The 25,167-nt window shown below is 45.2% G+C and overlaps 1 protein-coding gene across 4 annotated transcripts in view; it reads left to right on the top strand.

The window, feature by feature from the left end:
* ARHGAP26 (Rho GTPase activating protein 26) overlaps positions 1-25,167 on the top strand; it is a 427,067-nt gene that overhangs the window by 97,339 nt on the left and 304,561 nt on the right. For all 4 annotated transcript variants that reach the window (XM_040453965.1, XM_040453947.1, XM_040453975.1 and 1 more), the window contains exons 2-5: positions 6,962-7,057; positions 8,619-8,680; positions 12,846-12,917; positions 18,391-18,492. In XM_040453965.1, the coding sequence (XP_040309899.1) occupies positions 6,962-7,057; positions 8,619-8,680; positions 12,846-12,917; positions 18,391-18,492 (332 nt within the window). The remainder of the gene's footprint in view (positions 1-6,961; positions 7,058-8,618; positions 8,681-12,845; positions 12,918-18,390; positions 18,493-25,167) is intronic.

The following is a 25,167-nucleotide window of genomic DNA, read 5'->3' as shown; positions in this document are numbered from 1 at the left end:
GTATGGAATGTATATGTATCACTTTTAGAATTTGAATACACTTATACCAGATTCTCAAATATTAGAGTCAGTTACACTTTGGAGTATTGTAGCTGAGAGTTTAGGAGTCAGAAGGACCAGGTTTTTCACACTACCACACGTTAGCTATGTGACCATGGCACATGATTTAATCTCTGAATCTGTTGCCCCATCTGCAAAATGGGACTCATAATTCCTACCTGTAGGATTATTGTAAGGATGAAATGAGTTAAAGTACTCAGTAGGTACATATAGTAAGTGCCCAGTAAGTGAAGGCATCATGTATTTACAGTTACTGTGATGGAGGTAAAGGCGAGGTTGGAGCACCATATTAATCTAAAAAGGATGTTTCCATGTAAATGGAATTGGAAATCTTGTCTAGGAAGTGGTGAAGCCCCTTTCCTTCTATTGAATTTCATTTTTATTTTATTTTACTTTATTTTGAGAGAGCAGCGTGTTCATGCATGCAAGGGGGTGGAAGTGGGGAAGGTCCACAGGGAGAGGGAGAGAGAATCTTAAGCAGGGTCCACACCCAGCGCAGAGCCCAACTAGGGCTTGATACCATGACTGTGACACCATGACCTGAACCTAAATCAAGAGTTGGGTGCTCAATCGACTGAGCCACCCAAGCGCCCCAGAATTTCATTTTTAAAATAACTCCGAGAATTTCATTAGCCTTAGTGCTCTGTTTGGAGAAACAAATTCTCCAGAGTCAGGGTTGGCTATGTCCTCATTTAGGTAACAGAATTGTAGGGAAATGGCCTCAGGAAAAGCACGCAAATGTATCATCAGAATGCACATGATGTGACATGTGGTGGTTGATGTGGCTGGTGGGCATATCATCCTTTAGTGACATGAGTGGTTTTCTGAGTCTGCTCCAACCAGATTGGAAAAATGGAAGAGACATACTGGTGGTGACTTCATCCTTCTAGCCCTTCCCCTCCATGTCTCAGGCTTGAATGGATAAGAAGAACGCAGGTCCTCTGCATGTTTTGGGGCATTTCTTCCCCCGTGGAGGCCAGCGCTTCCCCCCGCATTGCTGATTGAGTGTCTACTGGATATTTCCCTTCTTGGGTGGGTGTCTTCATCAGCAGGGCATGGTCTGTGCCCAGCACTACTTGTCAGGCTTTGTCATTTCTCCTTGGGTTATTAACACCTCTTCTCTGATATTGTCCACCGCCACCTAGTGGCCACAGGTAAGACTGCATCACAGAAACTAGATGAATTCTGTTGAGTGTGTTTTGTTCTACTGTAAGATTTGAACACCATCTCTCTTTTTGCTCCTGAAGTGCAGGGTTTCAGGCTGTAGAATGGTACCTCACAAAGGAACATGGTTGGTTTTCTTATAGTTAAGCAATGGCACTAGGTTTAAAATGCCACATGCAGACTGGGAAATGCCTCTCTTCAGGCAGTTTCTGATTGGATGTGTTTTCCACTTGCCCAGGTATGGGGAAGGAGAGAAGGGTCTCCGGAACCCTTTCTTCATCTGTTTTAGCTCCAGGCTTGGGGAAAGGCTGGGGCTGAACGGGCACACATGGCTGTGGCCCACACCTGGCATGTTTGTAGCTCATTGTTCCTGGTCTCTTGGTTTAGAGAAGGTTTTTGCTTCATGTCCTTGCTGGTGGTTCTGCAGCTCTGTGGGAATCTTCTTCAACAGAGAAGATGAGGGGAAGTGGTTCTATGTTAAGTAAGCATATTCCTATATATGCAAACTTCAGGCCGGCTTAACGAAGTTTGACGTTTATCCTATTATGTATCTAATCTTATTTTCACTTGCGAAGTATACAACTGAGAATTTCACCTTTGATGAGTGCAGGGAACTAATGGAGTGTCCAACTTCCCCTCCCCCTTTGTTCTTCCTGTGACACCTGCTTTCAGCCAGGTGATGTGCTAGGTTCTGAGGTTGTCCTGGTGAGCATGAAGTGACAGGATCCTCACCCTGAAGGAATTTACTAGTTGGGGAGATACTAATCAGAGAGTCACCTGAACAATATAAAATTACTATGAAAAAACAGGTGCATAGGACTTAGGGTGAAGGTATGGTGGGGTTTGGTCTGGCTACAGAAGTCAGGGCAGGCTTCTTGGAGGACTAAACTTTTCAGTTGAGGGCTGCAGGGATGAGTAGGGAGTTCCAGGAATTGGCAGAACCCAGAGAGGAAGTTGGGGGCCCAGGCCTTGCAAGGCTGGGAAGGATTTGCAAGATTTTGGGAAGGACTTTGGTTTTGGGTTTTAGAACTCTGGGAACCCATTGCAGGATTCACTATTGGAGCTGTCATGACTGGAGAGAGAACTGATTGGAGGGACAAAAGTGAGTGTGGGTGACCAGAGCGGAGGCATTTGTAGTTACCCAGGAAAATGGGGGCATTTGATGTAGACGTTTGTGAATGGTGACGGGGAGGAGTGTATAGAACAGACATGCTTAGGAGGTGAAATGGACACACTTGGGAAGGACACTGTGCTGCCAGGGATGACACGTGGGTGTGTGACTTTGACTTGTGTGGCAGGACAGATGGTGGTGCCCTTTGCCAAACTGGTGACACAGGAAGAGGCCCTTAGTTGGAGCGTAGGAGAGGAGAGAGAGTTTGATTTGGAGAGTGGGAAGTTTACCTGAGAATGTGAGTTGTGGGCAAAGCTGCCATCCTGAGGACTCATGTCCAGCTGTCAACTCTCTTATTTGGGGAACTCATACCCACCTGTGGGTCCTCTCAATTGGGGATCTCGCATGTTCCATCTGTAAGACACCTTCTGTTGATGTGCCCGGCCAGATCAGTCCAGCCTGTCTTAAGGGCCACCTTGTTCGGCCTTGTCTTAAGCACTTAATATGCATTTGCCAGGGAGCCACTCATGCATAGTTCTGGAATCATTCCAAATACAAGGCAATCAGGCATAGAGAGTAAGTGTAATTGGTTTTCAGAGAAGGGAGAGGTTAGGTAGGCCTGGGGACTTTGGTGTTTGCACTTTAAGCAGCCAAGAGGCCAGTCTTGTCACAAATACTTACCGTGGCAGTTGGACTTCATTAACGGTAATCCGTTTCCAAATCCTGGGAGATGTGATTGAGGAGCAAAAATTTTATGGGTACTTATATACAGTTCTGGTAACTGGAGGTCAAAGAAAGGTGACAGATGCCCTGAAAGAAATATAATTCTACAATTACCTTGAGTCCTTCATTATGTGTGTGTACACATTATGTATTTGTGTGTGCGCCTGTGTATTAAGTTTTACCCAAGGGGAAAATGGAAATGGCTTGACTTATGGTACTAATGGTGAAACTTGTGTAAATTAAGGTAGATCCTAACTTAAAAAATTATCAACCTTCTTTTACTGAAAAAAGAATTATAGTTAGGTTAAATTGTCTTAAAACTATGCAGGTTAGTAACTGGGGAGGCAGAGAGCATGGCTTCTCCAGGATGAGAAGGGCTCTTCTCTCTGGTCCCCTAGTAAGCAGACATCTTTGGGAGCCATCTTTCAAGGCCCAGACTTCTAGCTGCTTCTGTGTCCCTTAGCTGCCTGGTCTCACTGAGGTGGAGGCAACTCAATTCTATAAGGCAAATACTTGTCCTCCCCAGCAGCTGCCAGTTACAACTTCTCTCTGCTCTGGCCAGCATTCTGCCTTTCCAGCAACAGATCTTTCTGCAGAGTAAATATTACTGACTTTTGCGCCTCGCTGTATCTTGGACTGAACATGAAACACTGGGGTTCTATGAGCAGGGTGTCATGAAGCTTGGCATGCACTCAACATCAGTACCAGCCTCTCTTGCTTCTCTGCTCTTCTTACTGGAATGTGCACGTTAGATTCTTGTTGCCTCAGAGTGAAGTCTCCAGAAATAAATCTCTCTGCAGCTACATGTCAAAGGTGATCGTCTGCATAAGATGCCATCAGCCGTTCTGGGTTGTAGACAAGAAGCCCTGTGTTTTAGGTGTTCTTTTTGGTGTCCTCTCTGTTGTCCCCAGTAACAGTAGGGGTTTTATGTTAACAGGGTGAGGCATCATGGTGTATATGTGCTACAAAGATCTTAGCACGCACGAGCTTAGAGAGACCCAGATCCCCACCTTAGAGCTCTTTGCTGTTAGGTCACTCTTTTAACTTACCTGAGTTCTCAACATCATGTAGTCAGGCTTCGCTTCCCTGGGTTCTGTCATTGCAGGATTCGCTTAGTAGGGAACAATAGCCCAGCCTTGCCTAGAACTGAAGCTTACGGCGTACAGAGTGCCTGTGCAGTGCGCCTCCCTGGGGCTCCTGATAAGCTGGTGGGTTAGGTGGGGCCGACAGCTTCTGTCAGATAAGGGACTATGAAGTTAGGCCTAGCCCAGAGTTAGTTACCTGTCTAGGAAATAGTGGAGCTGAAATTTGAGCCCAGGAGCTAGGTAAGATTGGGGTGAGGGCAAGAGGCTGATCAGCCTACAGCCAGGACCCCGAGTGAGAAAGCCTCAAGGGGAGATTCTCCAAAGAAAGCTTGAGCTGCTGTTGCAAAGACTAGGGAGTATGCTGAATAAACAAAACACCAGGTGTTTCCCTGCACTTTGACCGAAAGATTTGTCTCTTAGGCACAAATCCTTCAGGCCCAATGGTGACTTCCTTTTCAGATTCCAGTAATTGGGATTTTTTTAGTCTACCTAACTGTGCTCACTGGTCTGTAACCGGTATTGCCTCTGGAGCAGTACTCATTACCTAATTCTTCCATCAGAGAGAGACGCGTCCTTACCAGCTCCGTGGGTGTCCCATGCGGCTTCTCAGGTTTGTGTCGTGGCAGGGTGTGCTGTGTGTCACTCGACAATGAAATAAGGTTACTTTCTGGTCAGAAGCTAACAGGCCCTGCTATAGCTTAGATGGGTCCTCCTGTGAAAAAGGCCCCACAAAGGCCCTATTGTGCATTAGTAGCTGCTCCTTGATCCTCATTGGTAGCTGCCCCTGACGGCACAGCTTCTCAGGTGCGTGTTGGGAGGTTTCCCAAGCCTGGCTTACATTTTGGCTTTATTTCCACTTTGTTTAGATGCTTCTCCAGTTTGAGTCTTTCTTGCCTCCTGGGGAGGCACAGAGGATTGTTAGGTGGATAGAGAAGCTATTCTGTTCTTACTCTTTGCGCAGGCCTTTCTTTGTGAATTCTGTTCTGGAGAACATTCTAATTACGGTGTGACTGAGCACAGCCATGTCCACGTTCTTGGCATGATACTCTTCGGCCTTCCTGGGGGGCTTTGTCTTCTGTTCTGAAAGATGATTCTTTCTTTTTCTCATCCTGCCTGCCTGTGGCCTCGTGTCTTTGCTCCCCACAGCGTTCTGACTTTCAGATGCATCTGTTTCTTTCCTGACTTGCCAGGGAGTGATTGGCGTTCTTAGGGATATCCTCAGCTTGGGTCTGCCAGGTTTAACAGATGCCCGATTCCTCTGCTGGCATCTCTGCACTTTTTGCCAAAGACCATTCCATTAAAGTGACTGGACCAGGGAGAGACTGGAGACTATTGGCTGTTGGCTCCTGTGTTCTCCTTCTCCACTTCAAGTGTTGTCTTCTTTTGGTGTAGAGCTGAGGGCCTTCCTTGCACAAGCCGCAGCTGTCTTGGGATTCGTGTCACCGGAGCCCATGGGAGGACGGTCTCAGAGCAGGAGCTCCTGCTGTCCAGGTGGTCAAAGCCTGAGCCCCAGACCTGAGAAGAGCCCGACTGCTCAGCCAGCCTCTTGTACTCACTTCTAGCGCTTGGAATAAGCTCTGGGATTGGCGAGCTGCACACCGGTGGTGGAGTTTATGTACTGCCCTCCACGTGCACACAGTATTCACGCACTGAGCAGGATGCACTGGCAGGTACACCAGGGAAACCAGCAAAACCAAAAGATGGAGGAAAAAACAACCACCCATGACCCCTGACTTGAAGGAACAGGTCCAGGAACTAAACAAGACAAGGATGCTTTTATTCCATTAGGTGATGTTGGTCTGTGAAGCCAGAGCCGTCCCAGCCTCCTCCCCGTATCTCATTAAAGCCAGTCCATGTTGCCAGTTGTGCCTCATATTTCCCTCCTCTGGGAATTTGAACATAATCCCATTTCCCCTTCAATAAGGGAAACATCTATGAGGGTCGTTTGAATGATTAGCCTAATGTGCAGGAAGGCTGCCTGTGGAATTAAGTTAAGCGCATTTGGACTGAGCAGCTGTGTCTGTCAGGCCACTTAAAGGTACCTGGGTGCTTTTATACCCTTAACAGAAGCTGAGGGTTCAGGAGGGATCATTGGCTTTTGATACTGTCTTAAATGGAAGCTTATTTTTTAAATTTGACAAGGATTTCCAAGAGCTTTCTTTACAGAGAACATACGTGGGGTGTGTTTTTAACCCCAACTCAAAACATTGCCAGGGCTTTGTTCTTGTGGCAGCGGGGAACGTGGTGACCCAGGAAAATGGTTCAGGCGGAAATTGGTCAGGCTGGCTGGTCACTCTCCCCATGAGGGGAACTGCGAGGGTTGTGAGAACTCGGTGTCACTTGTGCCTGGGTCACAATAAGGAGTCCAGGAGCTCCTGGGCAGCAGGGGCTGGGCCCGGCTCGCCCTTCCTTCCAGCTCCCTACCTGATGTCGGGATGTGGGAGGTCCGTGGCTGAGCTCACCCACGGGATGATGGATGCTGATGTCTGCTCTGACCCACACTGCCTCCTGACACCTCTTTAGGCAAGTGGATTCCCACCAGGACCAGTGTCCACGACGAGACTCAGTGTGTGGCTGGAGGAGTTAGAGCTGGAAGCAGAATGGTTAAAGCAGTGTTAACACAAGTATGAATTTGTCAAGCCAATCACAATTTCACGTTAGAAACAGCTGTTCAGCGTTTTGGAACTTAGATTCTTTTGTGTTTGAAATTGCCTCAGGAACAAATCGAGCTGCTGCATGAAGTAGAACGACTAAAAAGTGCAGCACATGAGAACATCAGTTTATGTCCGTAATTCATATTTTCTCTCTTTCTTGCTAGATCTATCTTCAGCGAAGAGGAAATTTGCTGATTCCTTAAATGAATTTAAATTCCAGTGCATAGGAGATGCAGAAACAGATGATGAAATGTGTATAGGTAAGTCTGAACCGTGTGTGTAAGAAAGGTCACGGTTTACCATAACTGTCTGTGTCCTTGCTGAGCCTTTTTCCTGTGAGAGGAAGTGTCTAAGTGTCACGAATCAAGAAGCCCATACCAACAGTGGTGAGGACAGAGTGAAGTGAGGGTCGGAGGTCAAGGGGCCTGTTCATCCCAAGTGCCGAACTAGGCCCCTTGTGCAGGGGAAAAATCATGCATGGGTACCCTGGAGTTGGCATCTCAGGCAGAGTGGTCAAGGTGTTGGCAAGATGTCTGTGGACGAGAGGAGATCTGTTCTGGGACCACCCTCCCCCATGCACCGCTCTGGCTGAGAAGAGGGCTGGGGTGTTGTGGGGCGCGGGGCAGGGGGGCAGGCCTGAGCTTGGGACTCATCTACAGTTGCTGCCTGCTCCTGGGCTGAGGGCTGAGGGTGGTGGGGCTTGCTGACGCTGGCTCCCGCAACACAGTTCCTTCTGGCCACTTTCTGTTGTTTCTGTTGAGGTGTCACGTGCTGTGGCGAGCAAAGCTAAAATCCTCTCTCCGCCCTCTCTTCTTAAAGGCCTGATCCTTCTGTTTTCATGGCACATGGACTGACCCACACCCTCCCATCCCGCCATCTCCTCTCCCATTCCTTAACCAGAGGCTGAGGGTGGGGTTAGTGTTGATTACCATGCTGTGCGCAGATGATTTGCAATGTCAAGATGTCTGTCTTTGGCAGGGCCTAGTCCCTGTACTTGACTCTTCTTACATTGGGCGTCTTGGTTAGTTCCATGGAGTGAGCAAGGATTGAGAGAGTTAAACGGAAGAAAGTTGTCAAATGCTTATTGAATCCCCTGTTGTCACGCAGAGTGCCACGATCTGGGCATGAGCAAAGGCAGTTGGGACCATAGACGAGAGCAGTGAAAATGCATCATTGTAGTAACTGCTGAATACATGGGTACTTTTCCCAAGACTCCACCTTTGTCCTGAATATCCTCAGGGCTGTTGCACCTAATGCCTGTCCCCTTTGGGAATAATTCTGGTGAAGGAGACTCTCTACGTCTGACCACCACGTTGCACACTGCATTGTATTAATAAGTGGCTTGAAGACTCAGGAGGAGGAATCCAGGGAGAAACCGGAGATGTGGCTTCCATTGTGAGCTACACTGGTGTAGTTCGGGTGCCAGAGGAAAGGTTGGTTTCTGACGCAGCCCCACAACCAAGGTTGAAGGGGTCACATCCTGGGCAGGAAATCCTTCAACTCCTAAGCAGAACTCTGCCCCTTCCAGCCAAGAGTCTGAGAGCCAGCCAGCATCTCATCAGTCCTGGGTAGTGTCAGGAACAGGCAGGTTTTTGAAGGAAATCCTTTCCTAGCTAGAGTGCCAGGTGAAATTAACCTGCGTTCAGGGGTCATCCTGGATGGTTAATGATGAAAAGATAAGGGGAGAGCCTTGGAAAGCAATTGACTTTAGGATTCTGCATGTGCCAAGGGATTTCATTCCATAACATAGTAACTGTACCTGGAAAGGCTCCCAAAGGCCCATTTGTCTATGTCCCTCTCATGGCACTTTCTCTTTTCCAGCAAAGTCTTTGCAGGAGTTTGCCACTGTCCTCAGGAATCTTGAAGATGAACGGATACGGATGGTGAGTATGGCCAGGCTGCTCTTCGTCCCATACAGTGTGGTCATGTCAGCCTTTCATACATGTCAGGGAATTACTGTGGACAACTTAGGACCACGTTGTTGAACTCCCAAAGATTGACTGTAAGGTGTACCTGTAAGGTATGACTTATGGGTGGATCTTTTAAATTATTTAACTTTGGGAGGCCTTCCATTCCCATGGGCAGGGTGGGAACGAAGGTGTCACACTCTGCCCCCCTCCACACCCCCCGATTCTCATCTTATTAAATGTATCCAAGAGCTCCTGAAGGGCAGGGATCACTCCTTCACTTCTTATTCTGAAACACCTAACCCAGTGTCTGCCCTATAGTATGCACTGAGTAAATGGGCACTAACTAAATGATAGCAATCACAAGAGGTTCTACAAAGGGGGCACTGTGCAAACTGAAGAATCAAATGCTGATCTTTAGGTTCTTAAGAGATACCTTCTGTATTCTAAATTATTCTGATGAAGTGTGCCATCAATAGATAACAGATAACACATCCGTGAAAAGTTCTTTTGCATCCTCTCTGTGTCAGTAAGATATCAAGAATGAAGCCTGAACCTAAATCCCCCTGCTGGCCTCATGGCAGTTGGTCCCTAGGGGGACTTGGCCCTAAGCGGTGGTGCTCCAGAGGCCCAGGGAAGAGTCTGTCAACTTTTTCCCTCTCTTCCCATGCTAAAACTGATCATTTGAGACTAAGCCTGTCTTCATCTGCTTAGACTGCCAGAACAAAATATAGGCTGGATGGTTTTTACAGCAAGTATTCATTTCTCATAGTTGTGGAGACTGGGTAGTCAAAGATCAAGGAACCAACTGATTTGGTTCCTGGTGAGGACCTTTTCCCTGGCTGGCCCTTGGCCACCTTCTTGCCATATCCTTAAATACCAGAGAGTGGCTGTTACATCTTTTCTTACAAGGCCACTAATCCCATTGTGAGGGCTCCACTTTTATGACCTAATTACTTCCAAAGGCTCCATTTCCAGATACTGTCATCCTGGGAGTTTTAAATGATAAACTGCGGCATATTGTATTTTTACGACTTTATTCAAAGAAAAATTGGCTCAAACGGGGCAGCAGCAAACTGGATATGTTTAGGGACCCTCCACTGGCAGGAAGTATAAGGGAAAGACTTTTATAGCAAACAAATGGAAGTAGCAAGTTAATTATTTGATTGGCCATAGCTTAAGCTTTTGTCTTACTTGGGAATGCCTAATTGGTCTTCCATTTCTTAGCCTTGAGAGATTTACGCCCTTGGGGTTTGGTTTGCTTATGTAGGCTGTTATAACATTAGAGCCACCTACTCTAATGGCCTCTTTGTTTATCTTTGTTTAATTAATTTCACAGAGGTCAGGGCTTCGCCGTATAAATTTTGAGGAGATGTTATTCAGTTCATAGCCTTGACCAAGACGTTGTGTATGCACGCATTTTTAATTTTAACCTGCATGATGACTCTGTGAGGTGGTATCTGTATCATCCCATTGTCTAGATGAAGATACTGAGGTTTCCAATGGTTAATTAACATGCACAAGGTCACGTAGTTAAAAAGTGTCACAGTTTGGATTCAAACGCAAATTTGTGTTATACTGAAGAATGTGGGAATTTCTTTGAAACTCCCCACGGAGCAGAAGTTCTCACCTTCTGCCCTGGACAGAGAGACATTGTTGACTTTGATGGCCCATTTTTGGGTGCTTGCATCAGAATCAGGAGGCTGGTAGCTGCAGCAAGGTTCGTGGTGGGTGGAGGCAGGGGAAAGCTTGTGTGTTTGTGCACGTGCTACTGCCTGAGAAAGGGAAGTGATTCTTTTGAGTCTGATTCTTGGCCGAGTCAGTATTTGTGGGTGGGGGGTGTTGTGAGCAGATCTCGATGAATACCCTGCAGATTGCTATGGCCCGTGGTAAGGGAACAATGACTGGATTATACTCTTCAGCTTGCCTCTGCAATTTTATTATTAATGTCTGTGAACTGAGTTTTCTGCCATGTGCATCCGAGTATCTGGCCATCTCAAGCCCCTTCCCTACCTCCTTATCCTGGGACAGCCACATCAATTCAGCTCAGCTTCCCAAAGCCGCACCTCTCTGCAAAGACTTCTCTGACTCTCTGGGATATTTGGCCATCCTTTGTATTTTCGTAGTATCTGGTTCATGTATCTGATTCTCCACGGTGTCTGATAATCACTGCATGTGTCTGTCCCATAGTAAATGTGAGTTCTTGAAGAGCATAGATTGGGCTTCTGTGTCATCAGTATCAGTGCAATGCTTAGACCGGAGTGGAAATAACACAGTCGTAGAATCTTAGACCCAGAACAACCTTATTTCTCACTATATCTGTAGTCTTTCGTTGGCCAGATGGGAACAATGAGGTCTTGTGAAGTCTGATAGCAAGCAGTAGAAGGAATGGGGCAAGGTCTTGGGCGTCCTGTTTCCCAGGTGTAGTTCGTGCTTTCGTGTGGGGGGGGGGGAGGGGGGTGCTTCTCCTTAAGGCTAGATTCTCAGCTGTGGATGCCCTTTGGAACAACTCAGGGAGTTTAAAACGTACTGATGCCTGGGACAGAGTACAGAGATTCTGATTTCATGGTTTGAGATACAGCCTGGATGTTGGGATTTTTGTTGTTGTTAAGTGTACTTTTTCTTGAAAAAATGTAACTTACTGTCAAGTGTATGCTAACTTGGCTCAGCACACCACTGTGAGTTTTGGAGACTTGCACTTGATTTGTGGAAGATTTAAATTAGGGAGCCCATTAAACAACATCAAATAATAATAAAAAGCAAACAAGTTAAACATTGCAACCCTCATGTTAAAATGCTCTCTTCTGAGGTAAGTGCTCTCAAAATTGAGAAAAAGGCAAATGGCAGTAAATTTGGAGACCTGCCACCTTTTATCCCTCACATTGCTTACTTAATTCTTGGCTGTGTCCATCTATGGCTTCTGGCATTTACTCTGTTGGTTTCATTGTGATGGATGCACATGTGATTTAGGAAAATAATCCTTTGTTGGGACAAGATTCCTGAAATACTTAGTTGAGCGACGAGTAAGCAGTGAATGACTTAAAAGGAAAGATTGTAAAATATTTTGCTCCCTTCGAACAGACCATGGAATCTTCGAGCTGGAACAATCCAGCCTACTCATTTTGCACATTAGGAAATGAGAGCCCAGAGAGGTTAAATGCTTCGCCTGTGGTCACACAGTTGGCAGCCAGTCAAGAAATCATTCATTGATTTAGTCAATGAAAAATATTTGACTACTCCTTCGTTTCAGCACTCTTCTGTGTTTGGAGGAGAATGGCGGGCAAGTGAGCATTTGCAAGATGGTGTGTGTGTGTGTGTGTGTGTGTGTACTGATAAATTAGAAAACTTTAGCTGGCTTATGTCTTCTGAAGAAAACACTTGGTGAGGTAGTGAGAAGTTTGCTTTGGAATATGCTGGTGATCAGGAAAGGCCTCCCTAAAGAGGTGACCTTTAGGCCAAAACCTGAATTAGAATAAGAAATGAGTTGTCCACAAGAGAATTCAGGGATCCAGCGTCTGAGGAAATGGCTAACTGCCAAAACTTGGAAGTGGAACAAGTTTTGTTGCATTTGAGGTGCCTTGGGGTGATGGTATTGTTGCGTGCAGGACCTGATGGGATGAGTGCTTGGGGTGAAGGTGAGAGGCAGCCGTGGCCTGGAGGCACAAATGTCCTGATCCTAGTCCAGTACTGGTAGGAATACACAAAGTCCGGCTTAGAAGGTGTTCATGCCACTGCATGTCCACAGGTGTTTCTTGTTTTTAACTTAGACTCAATGTTGATATGTCTAAAATATATCTACTTAAATGTAACTTGGTCAATTGGCCTTTACAAGAAGTCACTTAAGGCTGAAATTAAATCCTGCCCTGTCACCAGCTCCCCTCTCCCTTCGTGTGGTTGCTTACCTTTTTAGAAGTCCTCACTGTAAAGAGTGAGTCACACATGGGAAGAATTCCGTGTTTGGAGATGATGACTAGATTTTGATCTGACGTGCTTTCAGTTCACGTATCGTGAACAGTCAACACCTGCGCAGTGTTGCTTACTCAAATTTTAAAGTGAGACACGGAAGGAATTCTTAACTGATCATTGCTTTTGTGTTTACGTGTCCCCCCCAACTCCCCTGCTCTGTTTCTCTCCTCACCAGATTGAGAATGCCAGCGAGGTGCTCATCACTCCCTTGGAGAAGTTTCGAAAGGAGCAGATTGGGGCTGCCAAGGTGAGAATTACACAAGCTTTGTTCTTGGATTTTAGGGCAGCCTTGTTTTTGGATTTTATAGCGGCTCATCTGTTATTCCCAAGTGTCTGAAGTAAGACTGAGTGTGGTCAAACCCCAGAGCAGTCATTCTAGCATTTTGTTACCTAATTGGTTTGTGCTAGTTCATAAATCATGCAAAGGTAGAAACCGTGCCTCCTTGTGTTAGTAGATACATCTGTGCTTGGACTCAGAGCCTAGACTGGGTTGAAGATGGGGCCCTGAAGGGGTGGAGAGGGACACAGCTCATTTTTGCTAGTGTTTGAAAATGGGCCCTTGGTTGCTAGATCTTGACATTTTTCAAGAGAAAGTGAAAAGTCATGGTTTTCTTTGAAATTTCCTAGTTTAAAAAAGTACATCTTTTACATTGTGCAGGTCAAAAAGCAGGACTGCTTCAACTCCTAGGTCCCAGTTTGTTAGCGCTGATGGCGAAGGACTGCAGCTAAAATTTGGCTGATTCTGTCAGTCCCTGAGAAGACTGTAAAGAGAATCTTGTTCATTTTTATTTTTTATTTATTATTGTTATTTTTTTTAACGTTTATTCATTTTTGAGAGACAGAGTATGAGTGGGGAAGGGGCAGAGTAAGAGGCAGACACAGAATCCGAAGCAGGCTCCAGGCTCTGAGCTGTCAGCACAGAGCCCGACGCGGGGCCCAAACCCACGAATGGCGAGATCATGACCTGAGCCGAAGTCGGATGTTCAACCGACTGAGCCACCCAGGCGCCCCTTGTTCATTTTTAAAAGGTAGATTCTCCAGGGTTCCCCTGCCCTGTGAGAAAGTACCAGGAAATCCTAGCTAGTTTGACCTTCAGTAGCGTGTTAGAGGCCACCTGCAGGGAAAGTGTTTTCACTGGAATCAATGAAAGCAAAAGGATTTTTGACATTTTCTTCCTGTTTTTCTGGAACTGTGAATCCTTCAGCTGGTGCCACCTGCAGGGAGCTTTGGGCAACATCACTCACCTACTAGCATGCTTAGATTTTACTCAGGTGTGAAATGGCCTTGAGAAGTAGGCGCCTGTACGTGGGAGAAAGATAACTGAAATACAACAAAGTGGGATCTGTCTCCTCACCCCACCTTCCCACCTAAGCACATCTGCTTCTGAAAACGAATATGATGAGGGTCTGCAAAGAAAATGTGCTGTTCAGTCAGGGTTCTTCAGAGGGATGGTTGACTGTAGTTTGAAGGACAGACCATAGCAAAGATTTTTCTTCCAGTTCTAAGTCACTTTCTACTAGTTTTATCCTTTACATTTATGAAGATTAGAGCTCATGGGTTTTGTATCAGAGATTACGGAATATATAATTCAAAGGGAGTCTAATTCCACTAAGATTTTGAGTTTGCCATGAGTGTCCCTCCCTGGGTTCTCATGTGGGTAGGCTCAGGGACCTTCACTTTAGTGGCCTTGGGACTTGTACTTCCTGTTCATGATAATAGATGGCGGTGGCTCTGGACATTCTGAAGAGCTTTGAGGCAGCAGCAGAGCAGACAGACCGCTTTATCGAGTTCTCTTTCCAAGAATCTTTTCAGCCTTCTGACTCTGGCCTCTGCCCTCAGCCCTGCCTCCGGGGTTCCTGAAAGCCCATAGTTGGCATAGAGGAGGAACAGGATTCTGAGTGGACTACTCTTGGGTAATACCAGTGATCTTAATGATAGCAGCAGGTACTTTTCCAGAAGTGCGGTAGAGGTGGGGCTGTAGATGGTGAGAAATAGGAGAATAAAAGAATTCAAATAAAATCATAGCTCATCAAAATGTGTTGCCTCTCACGTACTCTAATCTCTCCTTCTTAATAAACCGTGTAATGCCATTGGGGATGATTTCCCCTCCCTCTCCTTTGGTCATTTCTTTTTCTCATATACTTACATTTATATCCTAGGATTGTGTACCTTTAAGAGAAAGCAAAGAAACAAACTCTTTACCAGGCAGTTTTGGGAGCAGACTGAAGAATACCTAAGAGCCAGCCAGGGCTCCTGAGCGGCCAAGTGGAAGTTTCTGAACTCTGCCTATGTGGGGCTAAAATTACCCTTTCTCCCCATTCTGGTGCTGCTTCGGTTGCTGTAACAACCTGTTGCTACTTTGCAAGAAGCAGAATTTAGTGTTGGATGTGAAGGCTGCCAGGGAGGAGGACTCCTGGGCATTCTGCTACAGAGGTAGCTGGCCTGCAGCAGGTCATGACCCTGAGCTTGGCATAACCTTGACCCTATGTTTAGAATTCTGAGTTTGGGGGAGTTTGTTTTTCTGCCAGCTGAGGTGCATTTGGAGTGCTGGGCACTGCAGTGAAAGTAAAACAGAAGTTAGAGAGCAATGGTGAGAGTGGGCCCTAACCTCACTGATGCCACTGGCATGTCAACTTGGGGAGTAGCTGAACCTCTTCATACCCATTTCCCGATCTGTAGAATGGGGACAGTGATAATAGTTACCTCCTAGTGTTCTTAGGAGGAAGACAAGCGAATGCAGGTAAGCGCTCAGAACAGTGCCTGTCATATAGTCCTTTGATGTTAGCTGTTAGATTCAGTACACACAGTTCATTAATTAAAAAAAAAAATACATGAGCACTTACTCTGTGCCTGGCCCCAGGATGATGGAGAGCAAGTGTAGACGTACTGTGCTCATGGTGTGACTAGAGAGAACGACATGAAACAAAAAGCTAATAAATAAACGTAATTCCTAATTGCGGTAGGTGCCATGAAGGCTTACCTTCACGGGACAGCGGGGCATGGGAAGCAAGTGGTGTTCTTGATAAGGAAGAGGTATGTTCAGATGATGAGTCTGATGACTGCCATTACCACCATGGCTACTGTGATCACTGCCGCCATCATCATCTTTACTGAATTTTATTGTGCACTTTCTGTCTGCTGGGCCCTCTGCTAAGCACTGTCTATGGTTAATCTCATTTTATCCTAATAGGTCAATGAGAAGGTGGCTGTTTTTATTCCTATTTTGTTAGACAGCCTCTGAATTGAAAGAGGAAACCTGAACCTGAGCCCCCATCAGTTTATAGATGAGGGAACCCAGTTTTGGAGGAGGGCAGTGATTTGTTTAGAGTCAGTCCATGAGAAGTTGGGAATAACTTACAGGATTCTAACTCTGTCTTTTCTCCATTTAGCCCCTGACAGTAGGTTCCCTGGGAGGCAAGCACCGCCTCCTACCTGAGTCAGTCATGAATACCACTCTTCCATCTTAAGAGTGTTATCTAAATCTTTGTAGAGTTACTCCCTGTCTGTCCTGTTGCTGTTTTTTTTCAGGACAGAAACTGCTTCCCTTTCTCTTTAGCCCTGGCTGTCTTCTTGAACATGGAATGCGGCAGCTTGAATTGCCAAAGAGTCACAGAATGCTGGTGACTCATGTTCCCTGGCCTTTTCTCACCTCTGGCCAGCTGGGCTAGCCCAGCACAGGGTTCTCCTTGTGGGGCTTTCTGACAGGTTGCTGGAGTGGATCTGCAGGCCTAAGTGGAATGGGAGCCCCAGGTCAAAGTTGCCGGTTTCTACAAAGGAAAGAGTTGCTTGAGTCAATGTGTAGCCTGTACCCTTCCTCAAATTTGAAGGAGTAGTATCTCCCCAGGCTTTTTCCTCACTTGCTTCTGCATGTTGAGTTGTTCTTAGGTATAAGTAGTCTTTCAAGCAAAATTCAGATTTGTAGAGGTGGTTACATGGCCGCTAAAAAGGGTATGTGATGACTGCCTGCTTTGAGAGGCTTAGAATTTCGCTTTTGACCAGATAAATAGTGTTCTGACATGGCCTGGGATTTCCGGGGCTTCAGGTGGGAGCTTCTTGGTGATTTCTGTCACCTGTCCCACTTAGGCTTGCCCAGTGTTCTGCCCAGAGCATTGGTACTGCTCTTGTGCTCTAGAAGCCTCCACCCTGTCCCTCATATGATTAGCAGGTCTTAGCTCACATTCTTGAGGAACCTGTCTGTGAACTGAGTGCACCTTATTTCCTTCATAGCACTTGTTGCAGTCTGTAATTAAGCTATTTCTATGTTTTCTGGCTGATTGTCCTTCTACTTGAACATTCCCCCATGAAGCTTGGGACCACTTCTATTTTGTATTTCCAGTGGCTTCAGGCGTCTGACACAGAGTGATTGCTTCTTGTATCTTTGTGGAATGAATGGAGATGTCTCTGCATTTCCTTACCTGGCTGCAAAAGTTTTTCTCCTCTTGGAGCCCTTGGAGTTGCAAAAAAATACTTGGTTTAGGTTCTGCCTGAGTAAGGAGTAAGAATAATGCGCTTAGTGAAGTTGATCCTGTCTTCAAGCCAGTGTCAGCCTTGTCCAACCCCCTTGCTTGCCATCCCCCCCCCCCCCAGACCCCCAGAAAGTGGAAGGAAGAGAGACTGCCCGTGAACATGTGTCTCAAGTGCGGTTGAAGGGTGGGCTTTGGAGGCAGCCTGCCCTGACCTCGGATCCCAGCTCTGTCACTATGACTTTGTACAAGTTAACCTCCATTTATCTAAGTTTTCTTCTCCGTAAAATGGGAGATACAAGTAGAATCTCAGTGACTCACTGATTTGGTGGGAAGGCAGGGATTATGTGTGTTATGATATTTATATTATATTTCATTTTGAAAGTTATTAATGTAGGCAAATAAAAATTTCCCAAATGGAGGGAGAAAATCACCCATTATCCCATTTTCTTAACTTGATTATTTTCATTTATCTTTCCATCTAATCTTTGTCTGTAGGTAGATACATTCTATGTAGGATGCACCAAGTTCATATCATGATACTAATACTTTCCCTTACATTATGAGCAGCTTGCCATATGACCACCTAGCCTTCCTAGTTCCATTTATTGGATGTCCCACCCTTTAATTATCTGAAATCCTGTATTTGGGCAGTGATGTGCTTTTGCCTTTTTGTTTGTTTTTATAACTGATGGTGCTGTGAACACATTTGTTGTCTTTGTTTTCATTTGAATTACTCTTCAGTTCAGAGACCCACATGTGTTCAGTATTGTGCCCAGGAGTATTTAGGTCTATATATTAAGTACTTTTTGACTGCTGTTAAAACTGAATCTGCCCTTACCCTAGATTGGTCCGATTTAAGCTTTAATAGGTCTTACTGCTTTGGGATTAGCTTCATAGATAACTTTGCCCCTTTATTTGGCCTTTGAACATCCTTTGAATTAGAAATTAGACATTTCTCTTTCACAGTTGAGGTTCTTAGAAAGTGGAGTCCTGGTTTTGCCACTATTAAATACTGGTATTTACCTTGTCTCTGGCATTGTCTTCTGTGAAAGACATTCATACCCGTCGGTCTGTGTGTTGATGGAGGGTTGGCTTGACTTAATATGCATTATTTGAAGAGAAGGAAGAGATGGGTAGTTGGCTGTTCTGGGTCTGAAGGAATGGTGACCTATGGAATTGAGCCAGCAGGTCTTGACAAGGTTGCTTTTATTCCTGCAACATTTTACTCTTTCTCTCCTCTCTTCTTTTTGCCAGGAAGCCAAAAAGAAGTATGACAAGGAGACAGAAAAGTATTGTGGCGTCTTAGAAAAACACTTGAATTTGTCTTCTAAGAAGAAAGAATCTCAGCTTCAGGAGGTAAGAAACTTCACTAATATCCTGAACAAGGTGTTTAATTTCTATGTGTTGCTGTAGAATATGTGCCCGTTTCTCCTTGCCAGAAAATCCTAGGGTTTGAAGTGGCCTCAGAAACCAGGAGCTTGACCCCGATCCCTTATCAGATGCCTAATGCCTGGATTCCCTTTGTATCTTCACATCCACAACACTCCTTTTGTGGCTGTCCAACCTACCAGGTGGGTGGGGGCACATACTGCTGGTCAACGTCACTCACCTCCTTGTGGGGCAGCTGTGAGCACTGAAATGTACTTCTTCCTTTCAAACTGAAATTTTGTGTTTTCCTGTTTGTCTCACCCTTTACCTTGGTTCTGTACCCTATTTACTTGTAGTAAAGTATCAGTGCCTTGTATCACTGATTTGAAAAGCCAGCATCTGAAACACTTTTTTTTTCCTCCAATATTATTGTTACTATTTTTTTAAAAAATATTTTCATTGGTACTTCACAGCAGTCTTCCTTCTCTTTCTTTGTTTCTTTGTTTCTTTGTTTCTCTCTCTCTCTCTCTCTCTCTCTCTCTCTCTCTCTCTCTCTCTCTGTCTCTTTTTCTTTAAGCAGGATTTTATTGTCATTCATATGTTTTATGCTTTGGTAACTTTGTTTCACAAGAGATAAATTATCTGGCCTGCCCTAGGACTTTCTGGATTGGCATGAAGAGTAATTCACTTGGAAAGATAAGTTAACTTTGCAACCATGGATCTGTCATAATTCTCATTTAGTTCATGGAGACTTGCATGGTAAGGGAGTGGTTTCTGGAAGACCGAGCAGGTTACTAGTGGAACTCCAAAGTTGACTACACAAATGTCATTTTATTTAACTCTTAACAATTTACTTCACCTTTCTCAGGTATGTGGTAAAGAGAGGTTGTGACTTCCAAGTTAGCCCCTCATTCTTTTTTTTTTTTTTTAAGTTTTAAATATAAATCCCAGTTAATTAACATATAGTGTGGTATTAGTTTCAGATGTGCAATATAGTGATTCAGTGCTTTGATACATCATCCAGTGGTCATCACAGCAAGTGCACTTCTTAACCCCCATTGTCTATTTCACCCATCCCCCCACCTACCTCCCACCATGTAACCATCTGCTTGTTCTCTGTAGTTAAGAGTCTGTTTCTTGGCTTCTCTCTCTTTTTCCCTTTGCTCATTTATTTTGTTTCTTAAATACCATGAGTAGAATCATATGGTATTTGTCTTTCTCTGATTTATTTCACTTAGCATTACACTCTGTATGTAGCTCCATCTGCATTATTGAAAATAGCAAGGTAACTTTTCTAATGCCCAAGTAATGCTCCATTGTGTGTGTGTGTGTGTGTGTGTGTGTGTGTGTGTGTGTGTGTATACCACATCTTTATCCGTTCATCATTCGATGGACACTTGTCAAGCTAGCCTTCATTCTTCAGTTTACTTTGTTTTTGAGCAAATACCATGCAGTGCTTCTGTCACATGCAAGTTAATATGGAGATCATATGGTTAAAGGATGAAAAATGAAGATAACATAGAGGAGATGGTGGAGTCTGAACCCCTCCCAACCCGATTTGTTGCACATCCTCACTTAGGAATGTCTTGCTCTCAGAGCCCTTTGCTTTGAAATGCGAGTTTAAACCAATTGTGTAAATGATGAAGAGGAGTCAACAACACGGCCAGCAACAAGTGTTTGTAATGGGCTTTGCAGATCAGTTCTTGGCCAGTCAGCCAGCTAATAGCAACTGAGTACTTGGTGTGAAAAGTAGAAAACACTAACCTATCCTGGAAGATTTCCTACTTGACTGGGGAAAAAGGAGCAAACACATGGGGAGGTGATTCTTGAAGGTAGCCTAGCTCCTCAGGTGAATCTTGTCACATGTGCTGGAGGAGGCTAAAGAAAACCTATTTTCACTGGATCGTATATAAAGTACTTAATTCCTTGGATGGGATCCCAGCTGTGTGTGGGGTATGGGCACTGGAAGATGCCCAAGAATATGTAGTTATCCATGATAAATTAGGATCTGTCCTGATGCCCTCACTGTTTAGTGAGTTAGCCTTCTTAGAGTCATTAGATGTGGCCAGTTCTGCAGTTCCTAAGCAGTTAGGTGAGTCAGGGTCGTTGAGAGTTGAACAACTGTGTGATTGTTCTAGCACCTGTTGGTGTTGACGGGCCCATAGCACAGTCAGTCTGTAGGCAGGGCATTCCCCAGTGTGAAGATGCTTTTCTGGTCTATTCTCTCCATGCCTGGATGCTGTTTCCTTGGTCTGGGATGACTATAACATACTCTTTTAAAGCCATGCCAATATTCTCTCCCCCCAAGATAGTACAGTGTCAGCCCAGAGCACTGGCTGGGAAAGTGATACCTTACTTCAAGGCCTGCTGTTGCATGTTTTCACTGTGTGACCTGGGGCAAGTACTCACCTCTCTGATTTTTTAGTTCCATTTTTTGATAAAATACAAAGTACCTGTTCTCTCTATTTCATGTATGGGGATGTGTGTTATGGCTGCTAAACAAATATAAAGTATTATCCCTGTGACTGGCAAGTTCCTCCCCATTGCCCGTTCCCGAATTGAATGGTACTCTTCGTCACTGCATTGGCGTGTTCAGGCTAGTAAAAGAGAATACCATAGGTGAGGCAGCTTATAGAGACAGAAATTTAATTCTCACAGTTCTGGAGGTTAGGAAGGCGAGTATTGTAGCGCTGGCAGATTTAGCATCTGGTGAGAGCTTATAGATGACTCTTGTTGTGGTGTCATGTGGTGAAAGGACCAAGGGAGCTCTCTGGGGTCTCTTTTATAAGGGCACTCATTCCATTCATGAGGACTCCACCCTTATGACCTGGTCATCTCCCAAAGGCCCCACCTCCATGTGATGTCACAATGGAGCTTAGGTTTCAACATACGAATGTTGGCAGGGACACCAACTTTTACTCTATAGCCCTGACATTGTCAGTTACAGGTATTAGTGGGCATTTCTACATTACACTCTTTTGTGGTTCTTTGTGTGCTTGTCTTTGACCTCGTTACACTTTCTAAGTACTATGAGGGCAAGGAGTGGGCTGTAAGTCTTTAAGGTCCGGGTATTCTTGGGCATTGCTTTTTGTGCCTGAGCTGAATTATATTGATAAAAATCTTATAACAACAAAAACAATACGATACTTTTCATTGACCACAACAATAAGGCCAGCAAATACTTACTGATGCTTATTTAGGTACTGTGTTAGGCACTTGGAATCTTCTCAAATCCTTATAACCACTCTGTGAGGGACAGATTTATTCCCTCGCCATTCAATAGCCTGCCTGTAGCTAGTCAGTGAGGTTGTGAACCCTGGCCCCTGACCCTGGAGCTCTTTTAACTCACTGTACTCTCCTAATTGCGTCTTTACCTTGGGAGGGAGGGTTGTTGCTGGGCAGCTAGGCAGCCATTGTTATTCAATGCCAGTGTCATTGAGATAGGATTCACCACCTGAAGGAGGGACCTTGGTAATCTTCTGATTGAATCTACTGGAAATACATTTGAAGGAACTGGGTTCCTTGCAGAGGTCAAGGGATTTGTTCAAGGTCTTCCAGCTATTAAGTGATGATTTTCTCACATTTATTAAAAAATCAATTTGGGAATATTACCGGACACCTAGTGCACTTTTAATGAAATGTACTTTCTTTGAATACCCAGAATTCTTACCTAATTGCAGAGCTCTGAACTGAATACTTTGAAATTCTAGCCAATCCCTACATTTGGTGGATAAAATTATACTGCAGTGATGTGGAATGACACTGCCATCTAGTGGATGATTATTTTGTAAATTAACTTTTTTTTCCCCAAGGACTAAGAAGGTTTAAAGACAATATGCACTTAACAAATATTCATTGCATACTTATGTGAGTCCATTCAGGTGTTGAGTGTATTGTGGAGAGTAAATGAATGATCGGCTTTCATGAACTTAGAGCCTAGGACAGTGTTTGTTTTCCAAGAAGCATAGAGTGGTTGATGCATCTCAGACAAGCTGGTAGATGAACCATTTCTCAAGTAACAAGCAGGGAAACCATCTTGAGTGGCTTGCCAGGTGGGCTGGACTCCAGGCCTACCAGTCAATTGCAGGGTGGGTGGGGAGGGTGTCTAATGATGTGAAGAACTCTATGGCCCAGGTGAGCAAAGGCATTGGCAAAAGAAACCTACCATTCTTTTTTTTTTTAATTAAAAAAAAATTTTTTAAAAATGTTTGTTTTTGAGAGTGAGAGAAAGACAGTGTGAGAGGGGGAGGGGCAGAGAGAGAGGGAGACACAGAATCTGAAGCAGGCTCCAGGCTCTGAGCTGTCAGCACAGAGCCCGACGGGGAGCTCAAACTCACAGATTGTGAGATCATGACCTGAGCTGAAGACGGACAACCAGCCAACTGAGCCACCTAGGCACCCCAAGAAACCTACCATTCTAATTGGATTTCTTCTTCTCTTTCCTGTGGAAATGCATTGAGTTATGCATTTCTTCTGAGAACTGGATCACTGATGGCCACATAGAGATCAATTTATTCATTCCTTAAGCATCTCTTGAATGCTTACTATGGGCCAGGCAATGTTCTGGAAGCTGGGATAGAAAAGTGGAAAAATGAGACAAAGTCTTTGCTCTCATTGACATTCTATTGCAGTAGGTGAGCCACAGGCAGAGAAAAGCATTGAAAATAATTTTACATAGTGATAAGGAAATAAATTGGGGGGGTAGGTTACCCCAGCGCTTTTTACCTTATATACATTAACATGGTCACTAAAGCCTTTTCTAAAGAGGTTAACAAATGAATTGAAACTAGAAGGATGAGAAGGACCACTAAGAGAAAAGCTAGGATGCTATTCTTGAAGTTGTGCGTGTATTGGGGTGCTTGGCTGGCTCAGTCAGTGGCGCATACAACTCTTGAGCTCAAGGTTGTGAGTTTGAGGCCCACACTGGGTGTAGAAATTATTTAAAACTAACATATTTTAGGGGTACCTCGGGACCTATTTGGTTAAGGGTCAAACTCTGGATTTCAGCTCAGGTCATGGCATCAAGGTTTGTGGAATCGAGCCCGGCCTCAGGCTTCGCACTTTCAGCGCAGAGTCTGCTTGGTAATCTTTTTTTGTCTCTCTCTCTGCCCTTCCTCTGTGCTTGCTCCCGCTCCCTCTGTTTCTCTGTCTCTCTCTCAAATAAAGTATTTTTTAAGAATTGTGTGTCATAAAAATCTGAATTACTGGGTCGTGAATTAGAATAGAGGAAGCTAGAACAGAAGAAAATTATAAGGCATGTTTTTTGGGTGATAATGTAAAAGTTTCTTATGGTGCCTTAAAGTTTAAAAAACTGAATATTTAGGAGAAGAGGTTTGCAAGCAGAAGGAACACCAATTGCAAAGTATTTGGAGTGTTAGGGGGAAGGGAGTCAATCTGGGAGGCTGGAGTACAGGGAAGATGCATTGGTGGGGGCGGGGAGGCAGGGAGGTGGGAGGCAGGTCACACAGGGTCTTGCAAACCATGTTTGAGACAGAGGGAGACCGAGCCTGAGTGGGGGCAGAGAGAGAGGGAGGCACAGAATCTGAAACAGGCTCCAGGCTCCGAGCTGTCAGCACAGAGCCCGATGCCGGGCTCGAACCCACGAACCGTGAGATCATGACCTGAGCCGAAGTCAGACACTTATCCGACTGAGCCACCCAGGCACCCCCTTGTGATTCCAGTTTTAAGAAAGCTCTTCTGTCTGCTGGGTGCAGGCTGGATTGGGGTGGCGGAGAGAAAGAAAACAGGGAGACTAGTTAGGAAAGGAGTTTAGTCACCCCGAGACCCATGGTTGACTTGGGGGGGGAGGAGCTGAAACCCATCTGTCTGAAGGGCTTGGTGGTAGTAACAGCAGATGTGCACATAGCCCTTTTTGGCTTTCAAATTGTTCACATCCTTTAGCTCATTTTCTCACAAGGGCGGATACTACCTCCAGGTGTGGGTAAGAGCCCCATAGAGGATAAGTGACTTGAGTAGGTCTCTCCAGCTAGAAAATGATAGAACTGCGAGTCCAACCCAGATGTTTGCGCTTGTTAGCTCCCTGACTGATGCCGGGCTCTGCTGTCTGTCTCCTAGGAGTTTCCTCCATTGCTGCCTAACGGCAGGAGCCATGTTGCAAATTTCCAGAATGACCCTTTCTTGAGTTGGAGTGTCAGTTGGCAAGCCTGAGCAAGGAGGGTGTTTGAGGTGTGTGGGTGGTCAGGGGAAGTGGATGCATCCCTGGTGTAAGTGTGTTGGATTTGCACTATGAGGAAATTAGAGGCTGCAGGAGCATATGGAACTTAGCTGGCGGGAGTCCAGGTGGAAGGGATCAGCCCAGTGGTCTGAAGAGCCACACCTGGGGAAGGAGGGTACAGCACTTTCTGAAACTGGGCCTCCAAATAAAGATCTCTCAGTCTGCAGATACCAGCTTCCCCTGCTTAGAGGCTTAGAAAATACCCCCAAGTTTAGCCCTTCGCTTTGTGTGTGTGTGCGTGTGTGTGTTTTGGTTGCCTCCCCACCCAGCACTTAGCCAATTAGCTTCTATGTGTTAATATGTTGACCTAGGAGGAAGTTGCTCACAGGAGAGTTGAATGGGCTGTTTGTGCTTTACCAGGGTTTGTAATTTTCTGTTTATGGACATAATTATTTAGAATCTCTTTGCTTACCTATGTTGTGAGTTCC

The sequence above is a fragment of the Herpailurus yagouaroundi genome, unplaced genomic scaffold, assembly GCF_014898765.1.
Source record: "Herpailurus yagouaroundi ecotype Mexico unplaced genomic scaffold, PumYag 29, whole genome shotgun sequence".
Lineage (NCBI taxonomy): Eukaryota > Metazoa > Chordata > Mammalia > Carnivora > Felidae > Herpailurus > Herpailurus yagouaroundi.
The sequence above is the reverse complement of the archived record's forward strand: the minus strand, read 5'-3'. Positions and strand labels throughout refer to the sequence as shown.